This window comes from Polyodon spathula, chromosome 1, assembly GCF_017654505.1.
Source record: "Polyodon spathula isolate WHYD16114869_AA chromosome 1, ASM1765450v1, whole genome shotgun sequence".
Taxonomy (NCBI): domain Eukaryota; kingdom Metazoa; phylum Chordata; class Actinopteri; order Acipenseriformes; family Polyodontidae; genus Polyodon; species Polyodon spathula.
In genome coordinates this window covers 10,990,025-11,012,554 of record NC_054534.1, presented here as the reverse complement: position 1 = coordinate 11,012,554, position 22,530 = coordinate 10,990,025, and the positions used below count along the sequence as shown (strand labels likewise).

Sequence of the window (22,530 nt, the reverse complement as noted above, 5' to 3'; positions counted from 1 at the left end):
AATGAAAAGACAAAGACATTTATTTAAACACAAGAGGGGGGAGGCTGTTCTAGCTTTGACTGTTTAATAATCAGCAAGTTCAACAAAAAAAAATGCAATATCATTATTTGCTATTCAGTGCTTCATGTCTGCTGACCTGCACTTTCCATTCTGTACGTGTATTTTTTTTAAATGCTGCAGTTGTCATACTGGAGTAGATATGACACCATCCATTAGCAGCTTTGCAAATGGGAAGTGCAAAAAGAAATTCCAAAAAAAAAAAACAACACTTGCATCCCACTCTTTCTCCGGCTTTAGGGTTCAGCACAATATCAATGCGCACAGCAGCAGCTTTGAAGTGTTTGGGTTTAATGAAGATAACTTCACTGTTTTAATTTTAAAAAAAGAAGAAGAAAAAGCACCAGCTGACCTCACTCTCCCTGTGAGGAACACTTGAAAAGTCAGCTCCATCATAGATGTCCTAGCTCTCTCTCTAAACCTGCAGCGACAATGTACAGCAGCTTGGTTAAAACTCAAACCGTGTAGACGTCTTTTGGCTTGGCTTTGAACATAAATGGAATACAACACATGGCGCTTGCAAAAAATTAATTTGGAACAGTGTTGCAAGTGCTGAGGCACTGAAAAAAAAAAAGCACCATTGATGCTCCCTGGCATTGTTCAACTAAACCTGCTCTCCAGGGTGTGGGACACAAGCATTCTTTATTGTTCCACACATAATACTAAATAATTGCACACACTAATGTGGTATACCAAGTAAGAGGTTTAAACTTTTTGCACCTTAGGACAAAGCTTTAAAAACCAGACCCCAGATTTACAACAATAGATTATCACTGAAATGCACCTTTCTTAGAATCCAACTGTATATGCAAGAGAAGACGTTTGCAGTCTCTAAAGCAATGTGATCTAAGATAACATGAGGAAGTACAGTAGCGTGTAATCAGAGTCATAAAACCATAGACTTGGACAAAACTGACAGTGGACATCTTCTGTTAAGAGATACAGGGTACACTGAGTTTCACTGTATAGTGCATCAAACCCTGTTTATCCATGCTACTAATGTGATAAAGTATCCCGTGTTACAAGATGACCATGCACATTAAACATTTTTGATCTTTGTAATTTATTAGAGAGATTATTCTGCTTTTATTTTATTACAGATCCAACAGAGTGAAACACTTAGCAGGCAATCCAGCCACACAGCATGCAATCCGACCTTTGCAACGCTGTCGGAAGCTGTAACTTGAGAATGGGTGGACAGCATGCATGGAAACACACTGTAACATTCAATTCTCTCTACCTTCAAAGTCTCTTCTAGTCTAAGGCAAAAACAATTTCACAGTGTTTCACTGCTTCTGATATCCAGAACTCTAGTAGAAATATTGCCCCCATGACCCATGAAGAACCTCTGTCCAGGTGAAAGGTGTTTATCAAATTCAAAAGGCCAAAGTCCAGATTTGTAATAAATGGGATATGAAGCAGAAGAGGAGGGTATTACTGAACTCATAAATTCATATGAAACAAAGTTGTTTCTAAACGGAGGGAGCACAGCTCTTCTTACCTGGATAATCTTCAGAGACATGGACTGAATAGGACACCCTGCAGAAAGAAAAGAAATGTGTTAGAAGACAGGACCAAATCGAAATTCAAACCAACAACAGCAGCCATTGTATAACTGCAGTTTCTAGAGCTGAAGCCTTTCTTGTTACAATGCAATATTGAAGTGTAATGCTCATTGAAAGCAACTTGTGGATGCCCGGAATTACAAACGTGTAAAGACAAGTACAACTTTTGTTAGTCATAATAAAAAACAACATAAATTCTATATCTTGTCTATACACTTTCAATTTCATGGATATTCTGATTAGGGATGTCACGGTATACCGGTTTTATGGTAAACCGTGGTATAAACTGCCACGGTTTTGAAACCGCAATCATTTTACTATACCATGATTACCGAGTTCACAGTATCGACGCGCTTTTTGTATTCACCATTTGTCAATCGGTGCGGTACTGGCATTTAGGGGTTTTGGTTGTTTGTTTCCCGATAATTTTAGTTTATGAATGAGCAAGACAGTGATGCAGCAACTGTTTTATCCAATTGCCATGCGGATGCTGGCATTTAGTATTTCAACCAATTGGCACTAAGCACTCCTACGCAAGGGCGGGCATTCATGGTTTCAAACTATCGCTGGTCGTATCAGCCCCTGCTGCGAGAGACGACATTTACTGTATTATGCTTTAGCTAACTGTGATGTCGGATGGCAAACCTTAAAAGTAAATCTCTAACTTATAGAACGCCATATTTAAAACAATCGAGAATAAAAATATTTTACTAAGTTTTCGTAGCAGTAGTAGCTGAGAGACTCGGAGGCTCTGGAAGCATGTGCATAAACTCTAGGATTACAGTACAGCATAAACTCTAGGGTTACAGTACAGCATAAACTCTAGGGTTACAGTACAGCATAAACTCAGGGTGAGATTTTCTGCAAACAGCAGATCCCACCAAGAACATAGTTTGAACCCTAATTTGAAGAAAGTATAATAATGCATATTTTTATTTATTTCACGCCTCATTAATGCAGTGGTTTCATTTGCATGGTAGTTTCTATACTGTCATTTATAAATTCTGTGAAGCGTCTTTAATTGAAGCTGTGTAATTTCTCCCTGTGTTAAACAAAACAATTACGTTGCATGTTCGGTTTTACCAAGATCGTACAGTACTGCTGCTGCATCTTAAAGAAAATACAGCTGCATAAGGATTATACCTTTCTACCACAGAATATATTCTTAAAAAATCACATAAGAGAAGTGGCTCATCAGCAGTAAGTACACAACTTTATTATTATGGATATTATTTAAGTGAGCTTCCAGATGTCCTGGAAAAATATTAATCAAATGGTGCTTTTAAGTAGCACGTGTAAACTGCACTGTATTACTGTACATACCCCACCCCCCTTTGCAACCTAGTTTTTATTTTGCCTCTTCAGAATCAGGCTGTTAGCACACAGAGTGCTTTTTCACCACTTTTTTTATAGTATGCATTGTGATTAAATACCTCCACAAGAGGAAATTTGAATTATGAATTTTCTTTTATGCAGATCTAGACAATGTCTGCCTGCCTAATAAATTTAAAATGTAAATCTTCATATCTGCAACATGTCCGTCTTGCTGTTACGTTTAAGTTAGATACTGTAATAAACTAAGTACGCAGTCATGTTGCTGTTAACAGTACACTGACTAGCGAACTTCCTTCTTGTTAAAATAACTTGCTGTAAATGCATTAGCATATTTTTTATTTATTTATTTACACGTTCAATGTTCCATTATGTATGTTAGGTGTGTGCAAATTTATTAAAACAACCCCCTTCCTTTGTAATTTGATTTGTTGCACAATGTATAGCACCTTTTTCATTTTCAAATGGAGATTTCAAAGCCAGACCAGTTCATTAGTGTGGTATAATTAAATACAGACATTGTGCTGTATGATTTAGTTTTTCAAATTGATGGAAATATTTTATTCTCTCAACAAGTTTTGTAGCAGAACTTTAACTACAGCAATTTAACATTAAGATGTGTTTTAAAACTTTAAAGTAAAGGTTATTTTTTGACTTGACCACAGTGTATTTCTTTAAATAGCCAGCAATGAGAAAAGTAGCTGTTACTCCATTCCTGTTGCCATAAAACATTTCTAGATGATGTGCAGATTGAACTGAAACAGCAATCTTCAAGTCTGCATTAGCTTTCAGTCACCGTGCAGAGAAGTTCTTCAACCCATGTAGCAGGACTGCAAAAAGTAGCCAAGAACACCCTGTACAGCTTTTTATTATGAAAATTGCCAAATCACATCGTGACAAAAAATGTAATAATCTGTAATTAACATTAACTATCCCTTTGTAGGATGCTAGTGAATGATAGAGAATTAAGTCACTTATTTTTAAAACACAGCAGGTCATATTTTTCGAAGCAGTCCTGCATTCAGTTCTACATGTTTGATTGGGGATGTTTAATAACCTTGGGATCTTTACTCATAATTTAAACAGTGTCGCTACTGAGATCTGCTTCGATCAAGTGGAACGACGAATGCTGGCAAGCCAACATGAAGCGTCATTGAGATATTCAGCAGCAGTAGCAAGAGAAGCGTGTTTGTTTAGTTTGCAAAAGTGACAGATTGGCAAGAAGTCTCTAAGGGAATGCGAACAAACTGGAAAAGCAACAAGGTCAGGCAGTACAGACGCAATGAAGAACGTGTGAACAAGACACCAAGGAACCGTATGCTACTTGTGAAAACTACTTGATCTAAGTTCTGAATCAAAGTCTGCTTGTCTTTTTGTGGCTGTCATATATTGTACATGTACTGGAATCAGCAAATCCTCCTTAATTCTACAATGCACTAAAAATATAGCTTTAATGGCTAACACTGTGGAAGGAGACAGGATTAAACCAGGCAGCTGAAATCTATTGAGTGGTTTTTGACAGCTGTGTCACACTCAGTTATTTGACATGACTGCTAATACAAAGTTAGTTCCCAGGTTACTTTCCAGAGAGAACAGACCAAAAGGATTGCATGTCAAATATGTCCATCATTTTACAAAGAATCTCTGTAGAAAAAAATAAACTTTCAAACCTTGACAAACGTGTTGGGATCTATGTAATCCCAACCCAAAGCATGAAAAGCTGGGGTAGATTATATATTCACAAAACAGCTTTTAAAATTACATTTATTTGACTGTAACAAAATGCTAATTTCTAAATACTGTTTTATTACTATTATGTTTTACTACTGGGTGAAGCATGGTAACCCACAGCCCTTAGTGGCAGTACTGTTACACACATAGCCCTTAGTGGCAGTACTGTTACACACATAGCCCTTAGTGGCAGTACTGTTACACACATAGCCCATTAGTGGCAGTACTGTTACACACATAGCCCATTAGTGGCAGTACTGTTACACACATAGCCCATTAGTGGCAGTACTGTTACACACATAGCCCATTAGTGGTAGTGCTGTTACTACACATCAATCAACATGTGGGTTAAAATCTTTCTCTCACACAGGGTACCTCCTTTGTATTTCCAGGTATTCATGCTTGTACTGTTCAACAGCAAAGCCATAGACTTTCCTAATAAATGACACTTCACCACCAGGCCATGGGCTGTATTACTGAGGTAAACCTTGACAATGACCTGGGTTTGTGAACATCTGCACTTTGTGGTGAGACCAGCAGGGGGCAAATCAGAACAAATGCAGGACCAGTTTAATATCCTGAGGAATGAACTGTAAAGTGGTGGAGAATCAAATTCCCTGCAAAAGAATGCCTTATATGTACTGATGTGTCAGTCACTTTACTAACCAATATCCCACCACACTTTCTTCATTTATTAATCAATTGCAGATGATATGTGGCGTGTTCGTTGGCTCAATACTATACCATGCATATAGATATTGTGTTTGGACAATGAATTATAGTAATGGCCTGCAGAATACAATACAATACAATATGAAAATGTATTTTTATATAGTGCACTTCACACAGCTGCATCCCAGCGCGCTCTAGAGTGTAGCAATGCAAAACAAGAGAGCCCATATGCACTGTATAGTCCAGCTACAACCAGCACATTCAAAAAAAGTATGTTTTCATTTTAGAATGTTTCAATCTGCCCAATGGCAACCGGAAAAGAGGTCTACAAACGAGGAGCACAACAGCAAAAAGCTCTTCTTTTTGGAAAAACTAAAAGTTCTGCATTTTCTTATCTCAAAGAATGGCCCACGCATGCACTTATGGAATAGAATATGGATATTCAATATCCACTGGCAATCTTATTACTGTCAACTGACAGAATTTCAGTTTCAGATGGTGTCACTTTCACCAGTGTAAACTCACATCTGTTTTGCTTCCTTTTTTGTAAATTGACCTCTACCTAGTCTGATGAGCACAAGATCTGGTTTGCACATTCAGAAAGGATCCACCCACCAATGGAATGAAATGAATGATTTACTGAACTGACACATAAACATGCCCGTAAATGATTATGTTGTTATTTCAATTTGGCCCATGGTCTTGTAGCATTTCCTACACACTGCAGCAAAAGAAGCGTGCTGCGTTCTGCACTTAATTGCGTGGAAGATGCTTTGCCAAGCAATCATATTGTTCTCAGTAATTTGCTAATAGACAAGGGAGTTCTATGAAAATAAAGTCAAGTATTTTAAATTACATTGTCATGGTAATTATTCCGTGTACCAAACACTTCATTAAGCACTGTTTATTTTCCTACATGCACGTTATTGGTATCTCTGCATTGGTCCTCTGAGGCTGCTAGTTAAATATAACTGTCCCTATCTTGAACCAGGTATCGCCCTTCAAAAGCCCCACATATAGGAAGTATTTCATTCAACCAGCAAATTCAAAATATGTGTAAATTAATAGCTGGCTAGAGTCCCGTATGCACAATGAGATCCAGTCTGAGTTAAAGTTCAAAGTCCATCTTTAGTCAAGAAACAATCCATAGCTGAACAGAGATCAAAGTACCTACGTGCTGACTTAAGGTAATTATTTATGATCAAGTGGGGTAATCACTATTGGCTTTTCGTTAGAGTTGAGATTGTTACAGTCTTGCCCATTGGATTTTGCTAGCCACCCCTATGCTGGTAAAACTATGATGAATTAAATATATAAATTAGATGAAAACTAATGAAGCGGGCAGGACAAGTGGCCTTGGGCCACTTTCCCCATGGATTAGGCAAGAAGTACAACTAGGTTTCCAAGCAGCCATCAGGTGCATCCTGTATGTGAACAAGATAGGGTAATATCACTATCTAGCAGAACCCTTACACTTACAGATGCCCTTTACTTCAATTCAATTCACTTCTAGCTAGGGGAAGAGAGAACTCAGAAAACTGTTTTATTTTACTTCAGAGTACGTCAGTAAACACAGGCTACATAATCTACATGGAAGAAAATACTACATGAGATGAATCAGAATAATTCAAATGTAGATCACAATACCCTGCACCCACAGTCTAATCCTCCATACCGCATAAACCCATATGCTGATGCAACACAATCGTCAGTCTAATCCCAGCTAAAAGTTCATTTTAGCAGACCCTATAAGTTAAACATACTGAAGTTTGCATTCAAACAGATTTGTTTCCCTGGAACTTCCAGTCAGTAATTAGTTTTTTCTTTTTTAATTTAAGCTTCAAAGATGTTCAGTTTTACAGAGAAATGGCATTCCTTGCTGTTTACTAATGAGTAAAGCTGTCTGTGCATTCTCCATTTCAACAAGACACTTTATACAGTTAGTTTGCTTACATTCCCCAAGGAGAGGTTAAACTATGGTACAAACTTTAAAAACGGATTGCCCTTCCTGTGACTCTGTTATCCAAAGTGCCATTCTCACACAATCGCAACAGTACAAGGTTCTCTATCTTCAAGCTTTAGACTAGAAGAAAACCCTGGAATGAACTGTTTTAGAATCCTATGGGGCAGCACACACCTATAACTAAAACAGCTCCCTGCTTCCTCCCAGCACTGCAAATAATGCTAAGAACAGCACATCTATAACTGAAACAGCTCCCTGCTTCCTCCCAGCACTGCAAATAATGCTAAGAACAGCACATCTATAACTGAAACAGCTCCCTGCTTCCTCCCAGCACTGCATGGAACGCTAAGAACAGCACATCTACAACTGAAACAGCTCCCTGCTTCCTCCCAGCACTGCATGGAATGCTAAGAACAGCACCTCTATAACTGAAACCGCTCCCTGCTTCCTCCCAGCACTGCATGGAATGCTAAGAACAGCACATCTACAACTGAAACCGCTCCCTGCTTCCTCCCAGCAATGCATGGAATGCTAAGAACAGCACATCTACAACTGAAACAGCTCCCTGCTTCCTCCCAGCGCTGCATGGAACGCTAAGAACAGCACATCTACAACTGAAACAGCTCCCTGCTTCCACCCAGCACTGCATGGAACGCTAAGAACAGCACATCTACAACTGAAACAGCTCCCTGCTTCCTCCCAGCACTGCATGGAATGCTAAGAACAGCACATCTACAACTGAAACAGCTCCCTGCTTCCTCCCAGCACTGCATGGAACGCTAAGAACAGCACATCTACAACTGAAACAGCTCCCTGCTTCCTCCCAGCACTGCATGGAACGCTAAGAACAGCACATCTATAACTGAAACAGCTCCCTGCTTCCTCCCAGCACTGCATGGAACGCTAAGAACAGCACATCTATAACTGAAACAGCTCCCTGCTTCCTCCCAGCACTGCATGGAACGCTAAGAACAGCACATCTACAACTGAAACAGCTCCCTGCTTCCTCCCAGCGCTGCATGGAACGCTAAGAATAGCACATCTATAACTGAAACAGCTCCCTGCTTCCTCCCAGCACTGCATGGAATGCTAAGAACAGCCCATCTACAACTGAAACAGCTCCCTGCTTCCTCCCAGTGCTGCATGGAACGCTAAGAACAGCACATCTACAACTGAAACCGCACACTGCTTCCTCCCAGCGCTGCATGGAACGCTAAGAACAGCACATCTATAACTGAAACAGCTCCCTGCTTCCTCCCAGCACTGCATGGAATGCTAAGAACAGCACATCTACAACTGAAACAGCTCCCTGCTTCCTCCCAGCACTGCATGGAACGCTAAGAACAGCACATCTATAACTGAAACAGCTCCCTGCTTCCTCCCAGCACTGCATGGAACGCTAAGAACAGCACATCTACAACTGAAACAGCTCCCTGCTTCCTCCCAGCGCTGCATGGAACGCTAAGAACAGCACATCTATAACTGAAACAGCTCCCTGCTTCCTCCCAGCACTGCATGGAATGCTAAGAACAGCCCATCTACAACTGAAACAGCTCCCTGCTTCCTCCCAGCACTGCATGGAACGCTAAGAACAGCACATCTATAACTGAAACAGCTCCCTGCTTCCTCCCAGCACTGCATGGAACGCTAAGAACAGCACATCTACAACTGAAACCGCACACTGCTTCCTCCCAGCGCTGCATGGAACGCTAAGAACAGCACATCTATAACTGAAACAGCTCCCTGCTTCCTCCCAGCACTGCATGGAACGCTAAGAACAGCACATCTACAACTGAAACCGCTCCCTGCTTCCTCCCAGCGCTGCATGGAACGCTAAGAACAGCACATCTACAACTGAAACAGCTCCCTGCTTCCTCCCAGCACTGCAAAGAATGCTAAGAACAGCACCTCTACAACTGAAACAGCTCCCTGCTTCCTCCCAGCACTGCATGGAACGCTAAGAACAGCACATCTGCAACTGAAACAGCTCCCTGCTTCCTCCCAGCACTGCATGGAACGCTAAGAACAGCACATCTACAACTGAGACAGCTCCCTGCTTCCTCCCAGCGCTGCATGGAACGCTAAGAACAGCACATCTATAACTGAAACAGCTCCCTGCTTCCTCCCAGCACTGCATGGAACGCTAAGAACAGCACATCTACAACTGAAACCGCTCCCTGCTTCCTCCCAGCGCTGCATGGAACGCTAAGAACAGCACATCTACAACTGAAACAGCTCCCTGCTTCCTCCCAGCGCTGCATGGAACGCTAAGAATAGCACATCTATAACTGAAACAGCTCCCTGCTTCCTCCCAGCACTGCATGGAACGCTAAGAACAGCACATCTATAACTGAAACAGCTCCCTGCTTCCTCCCAGCACTGCATGGAACGCTAAGAACAGCACATCTATAACTGAAACAGCTCCCTGCTTCCTCCCAGCACTGCATGGAACGCTAAGAACAGCACATCTACAACTGAAACCGCACACTGCTTCCTCCCAGCGCTGCATGGAACGCTAAGAACAGCACATCTATAACTGAAACAGCTCCCTGCTTCCTCCCAGCAATGGAACGCTAAGAACAGCACATCTACTGAAACTTGCTTCCTCCCAGCACTGCATGGAACGCTAAGAACAGCACATCTATAACTGAAACAGCTCCCTGCTTCCACCCAGCACTGCATGGAACGCTAAGAACAGCACATCTACAACTGAAACAGCTCCCTGCTTCCTCCCAGCACTGCATGGAATGTTAAGAACAGCTTGCCCTTATGCCACTTGGGCTTCAGTACCAGTAACTTGGGCTTTAGAAGAAACTTTTTCTATGAGACAGCTCTATAAACCACTAATAAGAAAGTGAGCAGTCAGGCTACCAATATTAAAATGTATTCAAAACAGCAATGGGCACTTGGGAACCAAATACTCTCTGCTGAGTCAAACCACACCACATCTGTATCATCGTTCAGTCATATTAAATTAATGAACTGCACACAAATATATGAACAAGCCGTGACTCAAGATATTGCATGTTAGCAGGCTTCCAGGCTTCAAATGACTCCAATTGTACGGCTTTGCAACTTGAAATCAGTAACACCGCGCTCACCAGGAGTGTGTACAGAATGCTGTTCACTTCCACCATATGTTACAATGACTTTGGAGAATGTAAGTCAAATCTAAGAAGAAACTCCTTCGTTTCCAGTGTTTGAAAATGTATGTGATCACTCGACGTGTCGAGAGATCCACCCGACCTATGTAAGCCATGTGAGTTGTGTGCAACTATTCATGGTGTTCTGGGACAAATATCCCAATATTCGACAAATATTTTTTGACATGTTTTCGGATACAAAAAACAGATGTCCGTATTCACTAGAAATGACAAAAATACTTTGCAGTTATTTATACGTGAGATTAATATATAACAAAAAATACAGAATCAACACAGCATCTCTTTAGCCTCTATCTAAAGGTTTTAGACAAAAGTAAACAAACCAGATTATGCGTGCGCACACATAGTGATCGCTATGGAAAGTCATCTGGGTCAAAAAAGCATTGTGCTGCTTTAGAGCAAGCCAGAATCTCATGGGACAGAAAAAAGGCAAGCACGTCATTCTGAAATGCCTCACTTAAACAGTGCCAAATTTGCTGGAACTGTTGCGTAGTGATTTTTGTATAGATTGTATATTTTATATATTTTTTGTTGTACTTTATATTATGTGAAATGTAATAAATGAGAACCAAAACAGTTAAGTGTATTTCCCCTTCATTTAACATCGCCATTTCCACATTTGTTTTACTTAAGTTTTTAAAGTTAAATTTCAGTTTTCTTTTGCTTGTTCAACTACAAAAAGGCAAAAGTAAGACTCATGTTATTACTTTATGAAAAAATGTCTGTGGCAGCTGTATACTGTGAAGAAACGGCAATGGCAAGGAAAGAAAAAAAAGTAAAAAATAAATAAAATGCATTGTCAATTTTATGTACTATTTCAGGAATAAACAAAACAAAGTTTAACTTGAACTGCTATTTGGCATCCTTTGTTTTGCAGTTAATTCAGTGGGGTAAAGTAAGGCCTACACAACGTGTTCTTTACTCCTGGGATATTTTTCTACTTCAACGTGATGCATATTTAACATCTTGCTGTAAAATAAAGGCACACACACAGGCCCCCCCCTGCCCTATTCTGTCTCTGCCTGCGTTCTGAGCAATATAATGGCTTTTATTCCTTTTTGAAAACTAACAAATATCCAAACTAATATTTCAATTATGAGCGAATATCCGAACATGAAAATCCCGTGTTTGCCTCAGCACTATGGAATGGTAACAGATCATCACCAACAGAAATTACAACTCTGATCACAACCCAAATGCTGGTATGCATTTTAATCTGGAGAAAACCAAATAGTTTGCCTTGCTAATATATGTATAGCTTTACTGTAGTCTCTGTGAATACTGTATAGACCACAACACTCTTAACACGTCTTCCCAGCGACAGCGAGTGGAAGTGACAGCGAGTGGAAGATGTACAGGCGTGGAAAAGTACAGAGCAGTTTAGAAGCAATAAGGAGAAATTGCATCTTTAATTGCTTTAATCAGAAAACACAGGACATTGGGGAAACACAGCAGCAGCAGCAGCTCAAAGTCAAACAGCCGCGTGTGTTTTTCTGATAACAAACAAGCTGAAACTCGGAGCAGCTGATTCAAATTCAGCGCCGTTCTGAGACACGGGCGAGGGGAGGAGCCAACAGCACAGCAGAACAACGCAGTTAAACGAGGCAGTCTTCCCAGCGACAGCGAGTGGAAATGACAGCAAGTGGGAGAAGTACAGGCGTGTAAAAGTACAGAGCAGTTTAGAAGCAGTTTGAAAGCAGGCTGACAGCTGCAGAATAAACTAAATTTCAAAAAAAAAAAAAAACCCTCAACATGGTCTTCAAGCCAGTAATCTGTGACACCTGCTTGATGTGGGAAATCCGAGAAAACCCAGCGGAGCTAAACCAAGTGTGCGTAAAGTGCTGCACGATCCAGGATTTGCATAAACTAGTAAGTATGCTAGAAATGGAGCTGGAAGAAGTGAGACAGCAACAGGATCTTGAGGAACTGGCACACCCACAATTCATGGAAGTCTGCATCACCCCTAACCAACTGAAAGCCACCAGGGAGATAGAAGGTCAGAACAGCTGGGTTCAGGTAGGCAGAAGCAGGGAAAAAAAGAAACTTCGTCAAACACAACCGCCAGAAATCAAAACAACCAACAAATTTGAGTCACTTCAGAATTTTGATGAGCAGAACCAACAACAAGAGAATGAAAGGAACAACATCCAGGACCCTATTGACAGTGGTGACCAGACAGCAAAAAGAAGGGAGGTCATGATTGTTGGGGACTCCATATTGAGAAACACAGCAAGTTCAATTCGCAGTTTGGACCCCCTTACTACAACAGTGTGCTGCCTTCCGGGAGCCTCGGTCAAGCACATCACTGAGAACGTGGACAGGCTCCTAGAACGAACAGGAGACGACCCGGTAGTAGTCGTCCACATCGGTACAAACAACATTGGAAGAGACAGACCAAAATCCCTGCAAAACAAATTCAGAGAGCTAGGAAGGAAATTAAAAGAGAAAACCAAAACTGTGGTATTTTCTGGTATACTACCGGCACCTTGCAAAGGACCATATGGACAGCTGGAAATAATTAATCAAAACGCATGGCTGAAGACGTGGTGCACACGGGAAGGCTTCACCTATCTTGATCATTGGACCACATTCTACAACAAGGACTATCTGTATAGACGGGACGGACTGCACTTAAATAACAAGGGAACCAGTCTACTTGGAGAAAAGATCCTCGAGCAGGTTCAGAAGCATTTAAACTAGAAAGGAAGGGGGGAGAAATCAACAAAAAAACAGAAGGGAGACCGCATCAAAACAAGAACAACAACTCAGGTAAGACAACCATTAAATGTATTTATCTAAATGCTAGAAGTATCAGAAACAAAATTCTAGAACTTGAAGCTACTGCACTAACAAGTAACTATGATGTGATAGGTGTTACAGAAACGTGGTTGTCTGAGAGTGATGGGGACGAATATAATATTTGTGGGTATACACTGTATAGGAAAGACAGGCAGGACAGAAGAGGAGGAGGGGTAGCGCTATACATAAGAAACAGTCTTGAAGCCCAGGTGTTAAACCTGGACAAAGAAAATAAAACCGAATCAATATGGGTCAGAATAACGGACAAAAATTCAAAGGGCATAATAATAGGAGCATGCTATAGACCACCAGATTCAGACAGTGAGCAAAATAATCTGTTATACAATGACATTAGAAATGCGTGTAGCAAAGGAGAAGCCATACTAATGGGGGATTTCAACTTCCCCCATATAAAATGGGAAAACCCGGTGGGTAGCACGAAGGATGAAATTGAAATGGTGGAAATGACAAATGACTGCTTCCTAACACAATTTGTCAAGGCACCGACTAGAGGGGAGGCATGCCTTGATTTAGTCTTTTCAAATAACGAAGACAGAATAACTAAAACAGAGGTCAGAGAACCACTGGCAAACTCAGACCACAACATGGTCTCATTTGAAGTGTTTTTTAAAACCCCAAAAGTAATGACTAAAGCTAAGGTTTACAATTTTAGAAAAGCAAACTATGAAGGTATGAAACAGAGACTAACAGAAGTAGATTGGAGTAAAATAGAGAAAACACCCACAGAAGAAGGATGGTTGTTCTTCAAAAATGTAGTACTAGAGGCGCAAAACAATTACATCCCTAAAGTAGACAAATCTAAATGTAAAACTAAATTGCCAAAATGGTTTAATAGATCAATTAAAAAAAATATTCAGCGAAAAAAGGCACTTTATAGAGCATTAAAAAAGGACCAAAAAGAAAGTACACAGAAAGAGTACACAGAACTGCAAACGCAAGTCAAAAAGGAAGTTAGAAAGGCCAAGAGAGAAATAGAAATGAACATTGCTAAGGGAGCTAAAACCAATTCCAAAATGTTTTTCCAATATTACAACAGCAAGAGAACATTCAAAGAGGAGATTAAATGTTTAAGAGATACAAATGGCAAAATCGTAGATGAAGAAAAAAAAATAGCAAATATATTAAATGATTACTTTTCACAAGTTTTTACAAAGGAAGATACTGACAACATGCCCCACATGTCATCCAGTTCCTATCCAGTTTTAAATAACTTTAGCATAACTGAGGCAGAAGTGTTAAAGGGACTAGGAGCGCTTAAAATAAACAAATCCCCTGGGCCGGATGAGATCCTCCCAGTAGTACTCAAAGAAATGAAAGAAGTAATTTACAAACCACTAACCAAGATCATGCAGCAGTCTCTTGACACAGGGGTGGTACCGACAGACTGGAAAATTGCAAACGTAATACCGATCCACAAAAAGGGAAACAAAACTGAACCAGGTAACTACAGACCAGTAAGCCTGACTTCTATTATATGCAAACTTATGGAAACTATAATAAGATCCAAAATGGAAAATTACCTATATGGTAACAGGGTCCTGGGAGACAGTCAACATGGTTTTAGGAAAGGGAGATCGTGTCTAACTAACTTGCTTGATTTTTTTGAGGATGCAACATCGATAATGGATAATTGCAAAGCATATGACATGGTTTATTTAGATTTCCAGAAAGCTTTTGACAAAGTCCCGCACAAAAGATTAATTCTCAAACTGAACACAGTTGGGATTCAAGGAAACACATGTACATGGATTAGGGAGTGGTTAACATGTAGAAAACAGAAAGTACTGATTAGAGGAAAAACCTCAGAATGGAGTGTGGTAACCAGCGGTGTACCACAGGGATCAGTATTAGGTCCTCTGCTATTCCTAATCTACATTAATGATTTAGATTCTGGTATAGTAAGCAAACTTGTTAAATTTGCAGACGACACAAAAATAGGAGGAGTGGCAAACACTGTTGCAGCAGCAAAGGTCATTCAAAATGATCTAGACAAGATTCAGAACTGGGCAGACACATGGCAAATGACATTTAATAGAGAAAAGTGTAAGGTACTGCACGCAGGAAATAAAAATGTACATTATAAATATCATATGGGAGATACTGAAATTGGAGAAGGAATCTATGAAAAAGACCTAGGAGTTTTTGTTGACTCAGAAATGTCTTCATCTAGACAATGTGGGGAAGCTATAAAAAAGGCTAACAAGATGCTCGGATACATTGTGAAAAGTGTTGAATTTAAATCAAGGGAAGTAATGTTAAAACTGTACAATGCACTAGTAAGACCTCATCTTGAATATTGTGTGCAGTTCTGGTCACCTCGCTATAAAAAAGATATTGCTGCTCTAGAAAGAGTGCAAAGAAGAGCAACCAGAATTATTCCGGGCTTAAAAGGCATGTCATATGCAGACAGGCTAAAAGAATTGAATCTGTTCAGTCTTGAACAAAGAAGACTACGTGGCGACCTAATTCAAGCATTCAAAATTCTAAAAGGTATTGACAGTGTCGACCCAAGGGACTTTTTCAGCCTGAAAAAAGAAACAAGGACCAGGGGTCACAAATGGAGATTAGACAAAGGGGCATTCAGAACAGAAAATAGGAGGCACTTTTTTACACAGAGAATTGTGAGGGTCTGGAATCAACTCCCCAGTAATGTTGTTGAAGCTGACACCCTGGGATCCTTCAAGAAGCTGCTTGATGAGATTCTGGGATCAATAAGCTACTAACAACCAAACGAGCAAGATGGGCCGAATGGCCTCCTCTCGTTTGTAAACGTTTCTTATGTTCTTATGTTCTTATAAAAGTGACCACAAGGGGTGTGTCACTGTAATTAAATCTGAGCTAGTAATAGGGAAATCTCTACACAATTACAGATTCACATTGGGAATTGCAAGAATACAAATGTAAAGCACATAATGTGCAAGGATGCCTGTGTGCAAGTATTTCATTTATGGGTAATAAGTAAATAGCACTGGACTTACAGTGTGATGGATTGAGCCCTGCACACGTGATCAGCATATTGTGACAAACACCAGCTGTGCTACAGTGACCAACATCACAGAACCTTCAACATTGAACAGGAGTTGCATGGTCCTCACAGTATGAAGGCAAGTCACATCAGTGTCAGGAGCTGCATGGTCCTCACAGCATGAAGACCAGTCACATCAGTATCAGGAGGTGCATGGTCCTCATAGTTTGAAGACCAGTCACATCAGTGTCAGGAGCTGCATGGTCCTCCTAGTTTGAAGACCAGTCACATCAGTGTCAGGAGCTGCATGGCCCTTACAGCATGAAGACCAGTCACATCAGTATCAGGAGGTGCATGCCTCCTAGTTTGAAGACCAGTCCATCAGTGTCAGGAGCTGCATGGACAGCATCAAGACCAGTCACATCAGTATCAGGAGGTGCATGGTCCTCATAGTTTGAAGACCAGTCACATCAGTGTCAGGAGCTGCATGGTCCTCATGGTACAGTTTGAAGACCAGTCACATCAGTGTCAGGAGCTGCATGGTCCTCATAGTTTGAAGCATGAAGACCAGTCACATCAGTATCAGGAGGTGCATGGTCCTCCTAGTTTGAAGATCAGTCACATCAGTGTCAGGAGCTGCATGGCCCTTACAGCATGAAGACCAGTCACATCAGTATCAGGAGGTGCATGGTCCTCACAGCATGAAGACCAGTCACATCAGTGTCAGGAGGTGCATGGTCCTCACAGCATGAAGACCAGTCACATCAGTATCAGGAGGTGCATAGTCCTGACAGCATGAAGACCAGTCACATCAGTGTCAGGAGCTGCATGGTCCTCATAGGTTGAAGACCAGTCACATCAGTGTCAGGAGCTGCATGGTCCTCGCAGTATGAAGACGACGAGTCAGTGCAGTATAGTGTATCGAAACCTTACTACTATATATATTTCTCATATCATCCAACACGCTGTTCAGAATATTCTTTTCAATGTAACATTGTACTTACTTGCTTTGATGTCATGTTGTAGATGTAAATTCATGCTGTAGAAGTAAGGTTATCACAGGGATGGCATGTCATTGACAAGGTATTTTTTCCTGATACGATAGACGCTTTGAGACCCAGAATTCCTGATGACGCAGGCTGTGATATTGTCCCTGCTGAGTTCGATAGAAGAGGATATCTGTAGCCTTTACTCTATAGACTTTGCTAGTAGAGTATGGTGGCTGCAGTTAACTAGGGATTGAAATTAAACTCTAACACCCATTGGGACAAGATTACAGTTTGAATCAGGGAACCCTGAGTTCTTGCAGGACAGAAATCATTGTAAAAAAATAAAATAAAACAGCGAAGCTAGGCTTGTTTATAAAAATCAGGTGGGTTTGTTTCCCCTTGAACAAGGTGCATCAGTAACATACAAACCCCCCTACAGAGTAGGGTCACTAAAGAGTATAAAGAAAAAAAAACCCACATGACACTCATCTTCAACATGCAGAATAGTATATTACACATGGACACATGGTTTCATTACCACTACAGGAGTGAAACTCAGACACAAATGTAAGCAGTGTATTAATGGGTTCAGAAACAAATTACTATATTATTATTATTATGAATAACAAACTGAATCTAATGGACAATTAATCTCATACTTGTTTCTTCTTAATTTATTTATGTATTTCTATGGTCTCCCTCCACTCTTCTTCTGAATGACAAATTAGTACAAGCACCGCACTAGCTCTGGAGTCCGTCCGTCCCCCCCACACCCCCAATCCAGATAGAGAAACCAAACCTCACAGCGCTCTCCTGCTGACTTCTGTCCAAGAAGCAAGAGCTGTCATTCATTTAGCTAAGGTGACTCTTAAGATCAATATGTTCTTCTGTTTACTTCTACTTGAAATTGCATGTCCTTTTAAATATTCTGCAATTAATCAAACAAGAGCAGGGGTGGCCAATTTCTGAAAGAAAATTGTTGTCCAAGGGACAAAATGCAAGAAAAATCTGCTTGTCCTCAAAAATCTACTTGTCCTTCTTAAAAAATACTTCCCACCTCCCTTTCGCACAAAACACACAGAAAAAGAGTAGAAAAACTTGTAGGATTTTGGTTTTATTTAACAGTGAACACAAGCAATCAATTCACAATTAGCAGGGTAGCCTTGCACCTTGATGGGTTCACTAACTTCTTCATGAAACACAAAAGATTCCCTGTGACCAGGCCTCACCTTAACAAATGTATAACATACTTTAAGGAAATGTTTCTTTCAGCGCAGTTTGGAACACATTTGCTAATACATTTAAGTAACACACTTATGTACACACACAGGCTAAATGCAGTTGTGAGTTCACCTTTTGCTCTTAATACGGTTTGTATACACACACAGTTCGGTTACAAAGGGCAGCGACAACCGCACTAGTTAATCCTTTTCAGAGCAAGTATCAAGTGTGGTTATTAATTCAGTTTGGTTAGTTAATGCGCATTAACTGTGTGTGTATTACAACCACAGCTAGTGCTCAGTGGATTTCTATGCAACTAAGGATGTCATTGTTTACTTGACATTTCCGAGTGATAAACATGGCTAAAAAATATATGTATGTGCCTGATGAACCAAGTTGATTTTGTAATATTTATGAATACTAAATTCATAATAATGGTAAATAGTGCATACATATAGTATACTTTTTTATTGAATCAAAGTAGTTGTCTCTGCTGGTTTTGCAGAAAAGAGCATAGCTGTTCTTGACGAGCTCTTGATCGATTACGTACTGTACTTTCTCCAAAAGCATAAACAAAAACACAGCCTCCATGTTGTCACACAAAACCTCACGATCAGCATCTAGTGATGGCCCGAGTTCAGTGGTTTGTTTAAACAGGGGTGCACTCACTTCGGCAATGAAAGCTGTGTGTGTACAACAAACAACCGCAGCGATTGCCGTTTGTAAATACGGTTGTTGAGTCACAGAAATTAACTGCCAATTATTCCTGCTGTTTTGTGAAATTCTGATTTTCCTTGACGTTCTTTCAGTTTTGTAACTGCTGAACCCCAGATTTTAAAGAACTTGTGTATAACCTGTCAAGTTTCTCCGCAATATTTACAGTAGGCGCCATCAAATTTTGCAAAGACAAAATATGTTTTTTCTTTTGTATATTTTTCTGATATATTTAGTTTACTTATATATAGAGCGAACACAGGGAAAATGAATAAATAAAAACTACTTGTCCAATGGGCAAAGCATAACGGCAAAACTTGTTGCCCCTCACACATATCTTGTTGCCCCGGGCATCGGGCAATACGAATTGACCACCCCTGAAGAGATCCCTTCTGCGTTCACACCAGGAATAACACATAATTCTGTGAATCCAGGTTTATCATCTTTACTTCAATCAAGCTGGGCAAGAGTTGCTTCAACACAAGACAAAACATATGGCAAATCAGTATCGTCTCCTTACAGCGTTAGAGACAATCAGGCTCACAGTGTATCAGTGGCTTGAAGATTGAGTGAGTGATGATAAATGCCAAGTGTAAACCTGTCTCACGTAAATGGATAGGACATACAAAGCAATCAAACAAGTACAAGCAGCACCTGAAACCCTTTGTTACAGTACTTGTTAGGCTACTGGAGACCATATCGTTGTTCCTTTTATCTAAGCAATCAGTTAGATGCTGTGGTGCAATGGCTTTTCTGACAAAGAAAGTCTCAATTCGATATCTTTCATTCTAAAAAAAAAAAAAAAACCCTCAGACTTGCAACATGTTTTTTTCTGAAACGTGACACAGCCTACCAAGATGTAAAGTCCAATAATCCACCTCCTGGGGACACTTTTCTTTATAGTACCTTTTATAGAACTAGGGTCCTGCATAGCAACCAAATTCAAACCCAACAGAGCACATCTTAACAGATAAAGAAAAACCACAATGTACTGAATACAACATTGCATCTTCTTAAAGAAGGCAGTGCATAATGCAGAGAAAAAGGTCCTAAGATGTTGTTAATAAACACTGCTCATTGGAGTACAGTGGAACGTCACATATCTGACCGTCACATAACCACCCTGATCAATTAACCACCTTGCTAAATAAATAAATAAATATTAAAAGTAATCTACAAGAGTAATGGCATTGGCAACAAATGCAGCTTCCGCGCTGGAAACAGAAAGAAAGTGTTACAGCAATCAGCCTTTTGGTGCCTTCCCCTTTAAGAGAGGCGGGCTGTGTGCGTGTGTCAGTCAGCTGCGTGTAGCAGTGATGTTTCAATACACCAGTCGAGAAAGCTTTTTTTTTTTCTGTGCAATGTGTTTATATGACAGACCGCATGCTTGCAGATATTGGCATCGTGTTGTTTTAGCTTTTAAATGCATTTGAATTAAACAAAGCAAGCTTCATAAACGCAATGCTTACCAGCCGTTTGTTTAAAATAGCTGAAGCAATATTCAAACCGAGCTGCTTATCGGCTGTTGGCAATATCAAGAAAGATACTTTTGCAAAGTACCGTGACAGAGATAATAAGAAAGTAGAACCAGGGAGGCACTGACTTCAAGAGTTAAGAAACAAGCCATCAGTTAAAAAAAGCTTTGCGTGGAGATGGCTTATAGCAGACCACATAGCAACACTGTGTATTTGTAGCCTAATTAGTCGTGTTTATGTTTGCTTACTTTTAAATAAAAAATGTCCCCATGTTTAAAGCAGTTTGCGTGTTGTTTTTGTTCAATAACCTAGTTATGGATGTGTAAATGCTATTTCTATAGATGTTCACAAATCCGACTTTTATACATATCTGCCTATACCCCCGTCCACAGGGAGTGGGATATGCGAAGTTGTAATGTAGGTCTTTTCAGGGTAGACAAACTTTTTTAGCTGTTTGTCTCCCCTGCTTTTACGATATACATTGTTTCTTTTTGTATTTCTCAGCTCTAAAAACCAATGTTTTTTACACAGATAACCGATACCCCGCTTTCTTTGCCCTCACCAAAAACATTTTTAAAAGGCTTCTATTCTAGCTATATAACCTGTCCATATATTACACACAGCAGCTGGCTTGTTACAGTAATACAGCCCTAGGGCTAATGATTCCTACTGAACCTACTTTAGGATGTGTGAAACAGTATGATGTTGTACAGCACCCTTGATTATACTGTGGGCTTTCAATGCATGCCAAGTCCTTCTCCAATATATTACCCCATGTAACAAATTATTTTTTTTTTTTTGTTCCTGGGTAGTAAGTGTTATTTCCTAATTGCTTATGCCTCAAAAGTATAGAAAATGGCTATTATTCCCCACAAACCTTGCTTTTGTGACCAGGACAGTGATATTTTGAAATGTACCTATTTTCCAGAACATTCCAGATAGATTCAGTGCTGAGTAGATCAGAGGAAGCATCACCAACCTCAAGATGGGCTCTGCTTCTGCCACAATGTGACCAGTCTGTTCGAGGCAATCAGAATTGCCCGTAACCAGAATGAGTGGCACCTCTTCATTGACAGCTCATCCAGGATCCTCAAAGCCGTGCTGCTCCATAATGGTAACAAGTACCCGTCTCTTCCCCTGGCTCACTCGGTGCACCTCAAAGAGGATTACAACAGCATCAAGACCTTGCTGGATGCCTTGAAGTATGATGAGTACGGCTGGGAGGTCATAGGAGACTTCAAAATGGTGGCATTCCTGATGGGTCTCCAAGGCGGTTTTACCAAGTTTCCCTGCTATCTTTGCCTTTGGGACAGCAGGGACACCAAGGCGCACTACCACAGGCGGGACTGGCCACAGCGGACCGAGTTCTCTGTGGGGAGGAACAACGTCAAGTGGGAGCCACTGGTGGACCCCCGGAAGGTGCTGATGCCACCAATGCACATCAAATTGGGCCTTATGAAACAATTTGTCAGAGCTCTAGATAAGGAGTCGGCAGCCTTCAAGTACCTTCAAGACTTCTTCCCTAAGCTGTCTGAGGCAAAGGTCAAAGCCGGTGTCTTCGTCGGACCACAGATAAAGAAGATCCTGGAGTGCAATGAACTCTCCAAGAAGCTCACAAGTAAGGAGAAAGCGGCTTGGAACAGCTTTGTCGCAGTGGTTCGGGGCTTCCTGGGCAATCACAAGGCCAAAAACTATGTGGAGCTGGTTGAGACTCTGGTGAAGAACTACGGCACAATGGGCTGTAGGATGTCCCTCAAAGTCCATATCCTTGATGCTCATCTTGATAAATTCAAGGAGAACATGGGAGCGTACTCGAAGGAGCAAGGCGAGCGCTTCCACCAGGATATACTGGACTTTGAACG

General features: G+C 40.7%; 1 protein-coding gene across 2 annotated transcripts in view; it reads right to left on the bottom strand.

The window, feature by feature from the left end:
* Nucleotides 1–22,530, bottom strand: part of LOC121314117 (protein mono-ADP-ribosyltransferase PARP8-like) — a 79,576-nt gene that overhangs the window by 38,710 nt on the left and 18,336 nt on the right. For both annotated transcript variants that reach the window (XM_041247040.1, XM_041247051.1), the window contains exon 3: nucleotides 1,559–1,596. In XM_041247040.1, coding sequence (XP_041102974.1) covers nucleotides 1,559–1,596 — 38 coding nt within the window. The remainder of the gene's footprint in view (nucleotides 1–1,558; nucleotides 1,597–22,530) is intronic.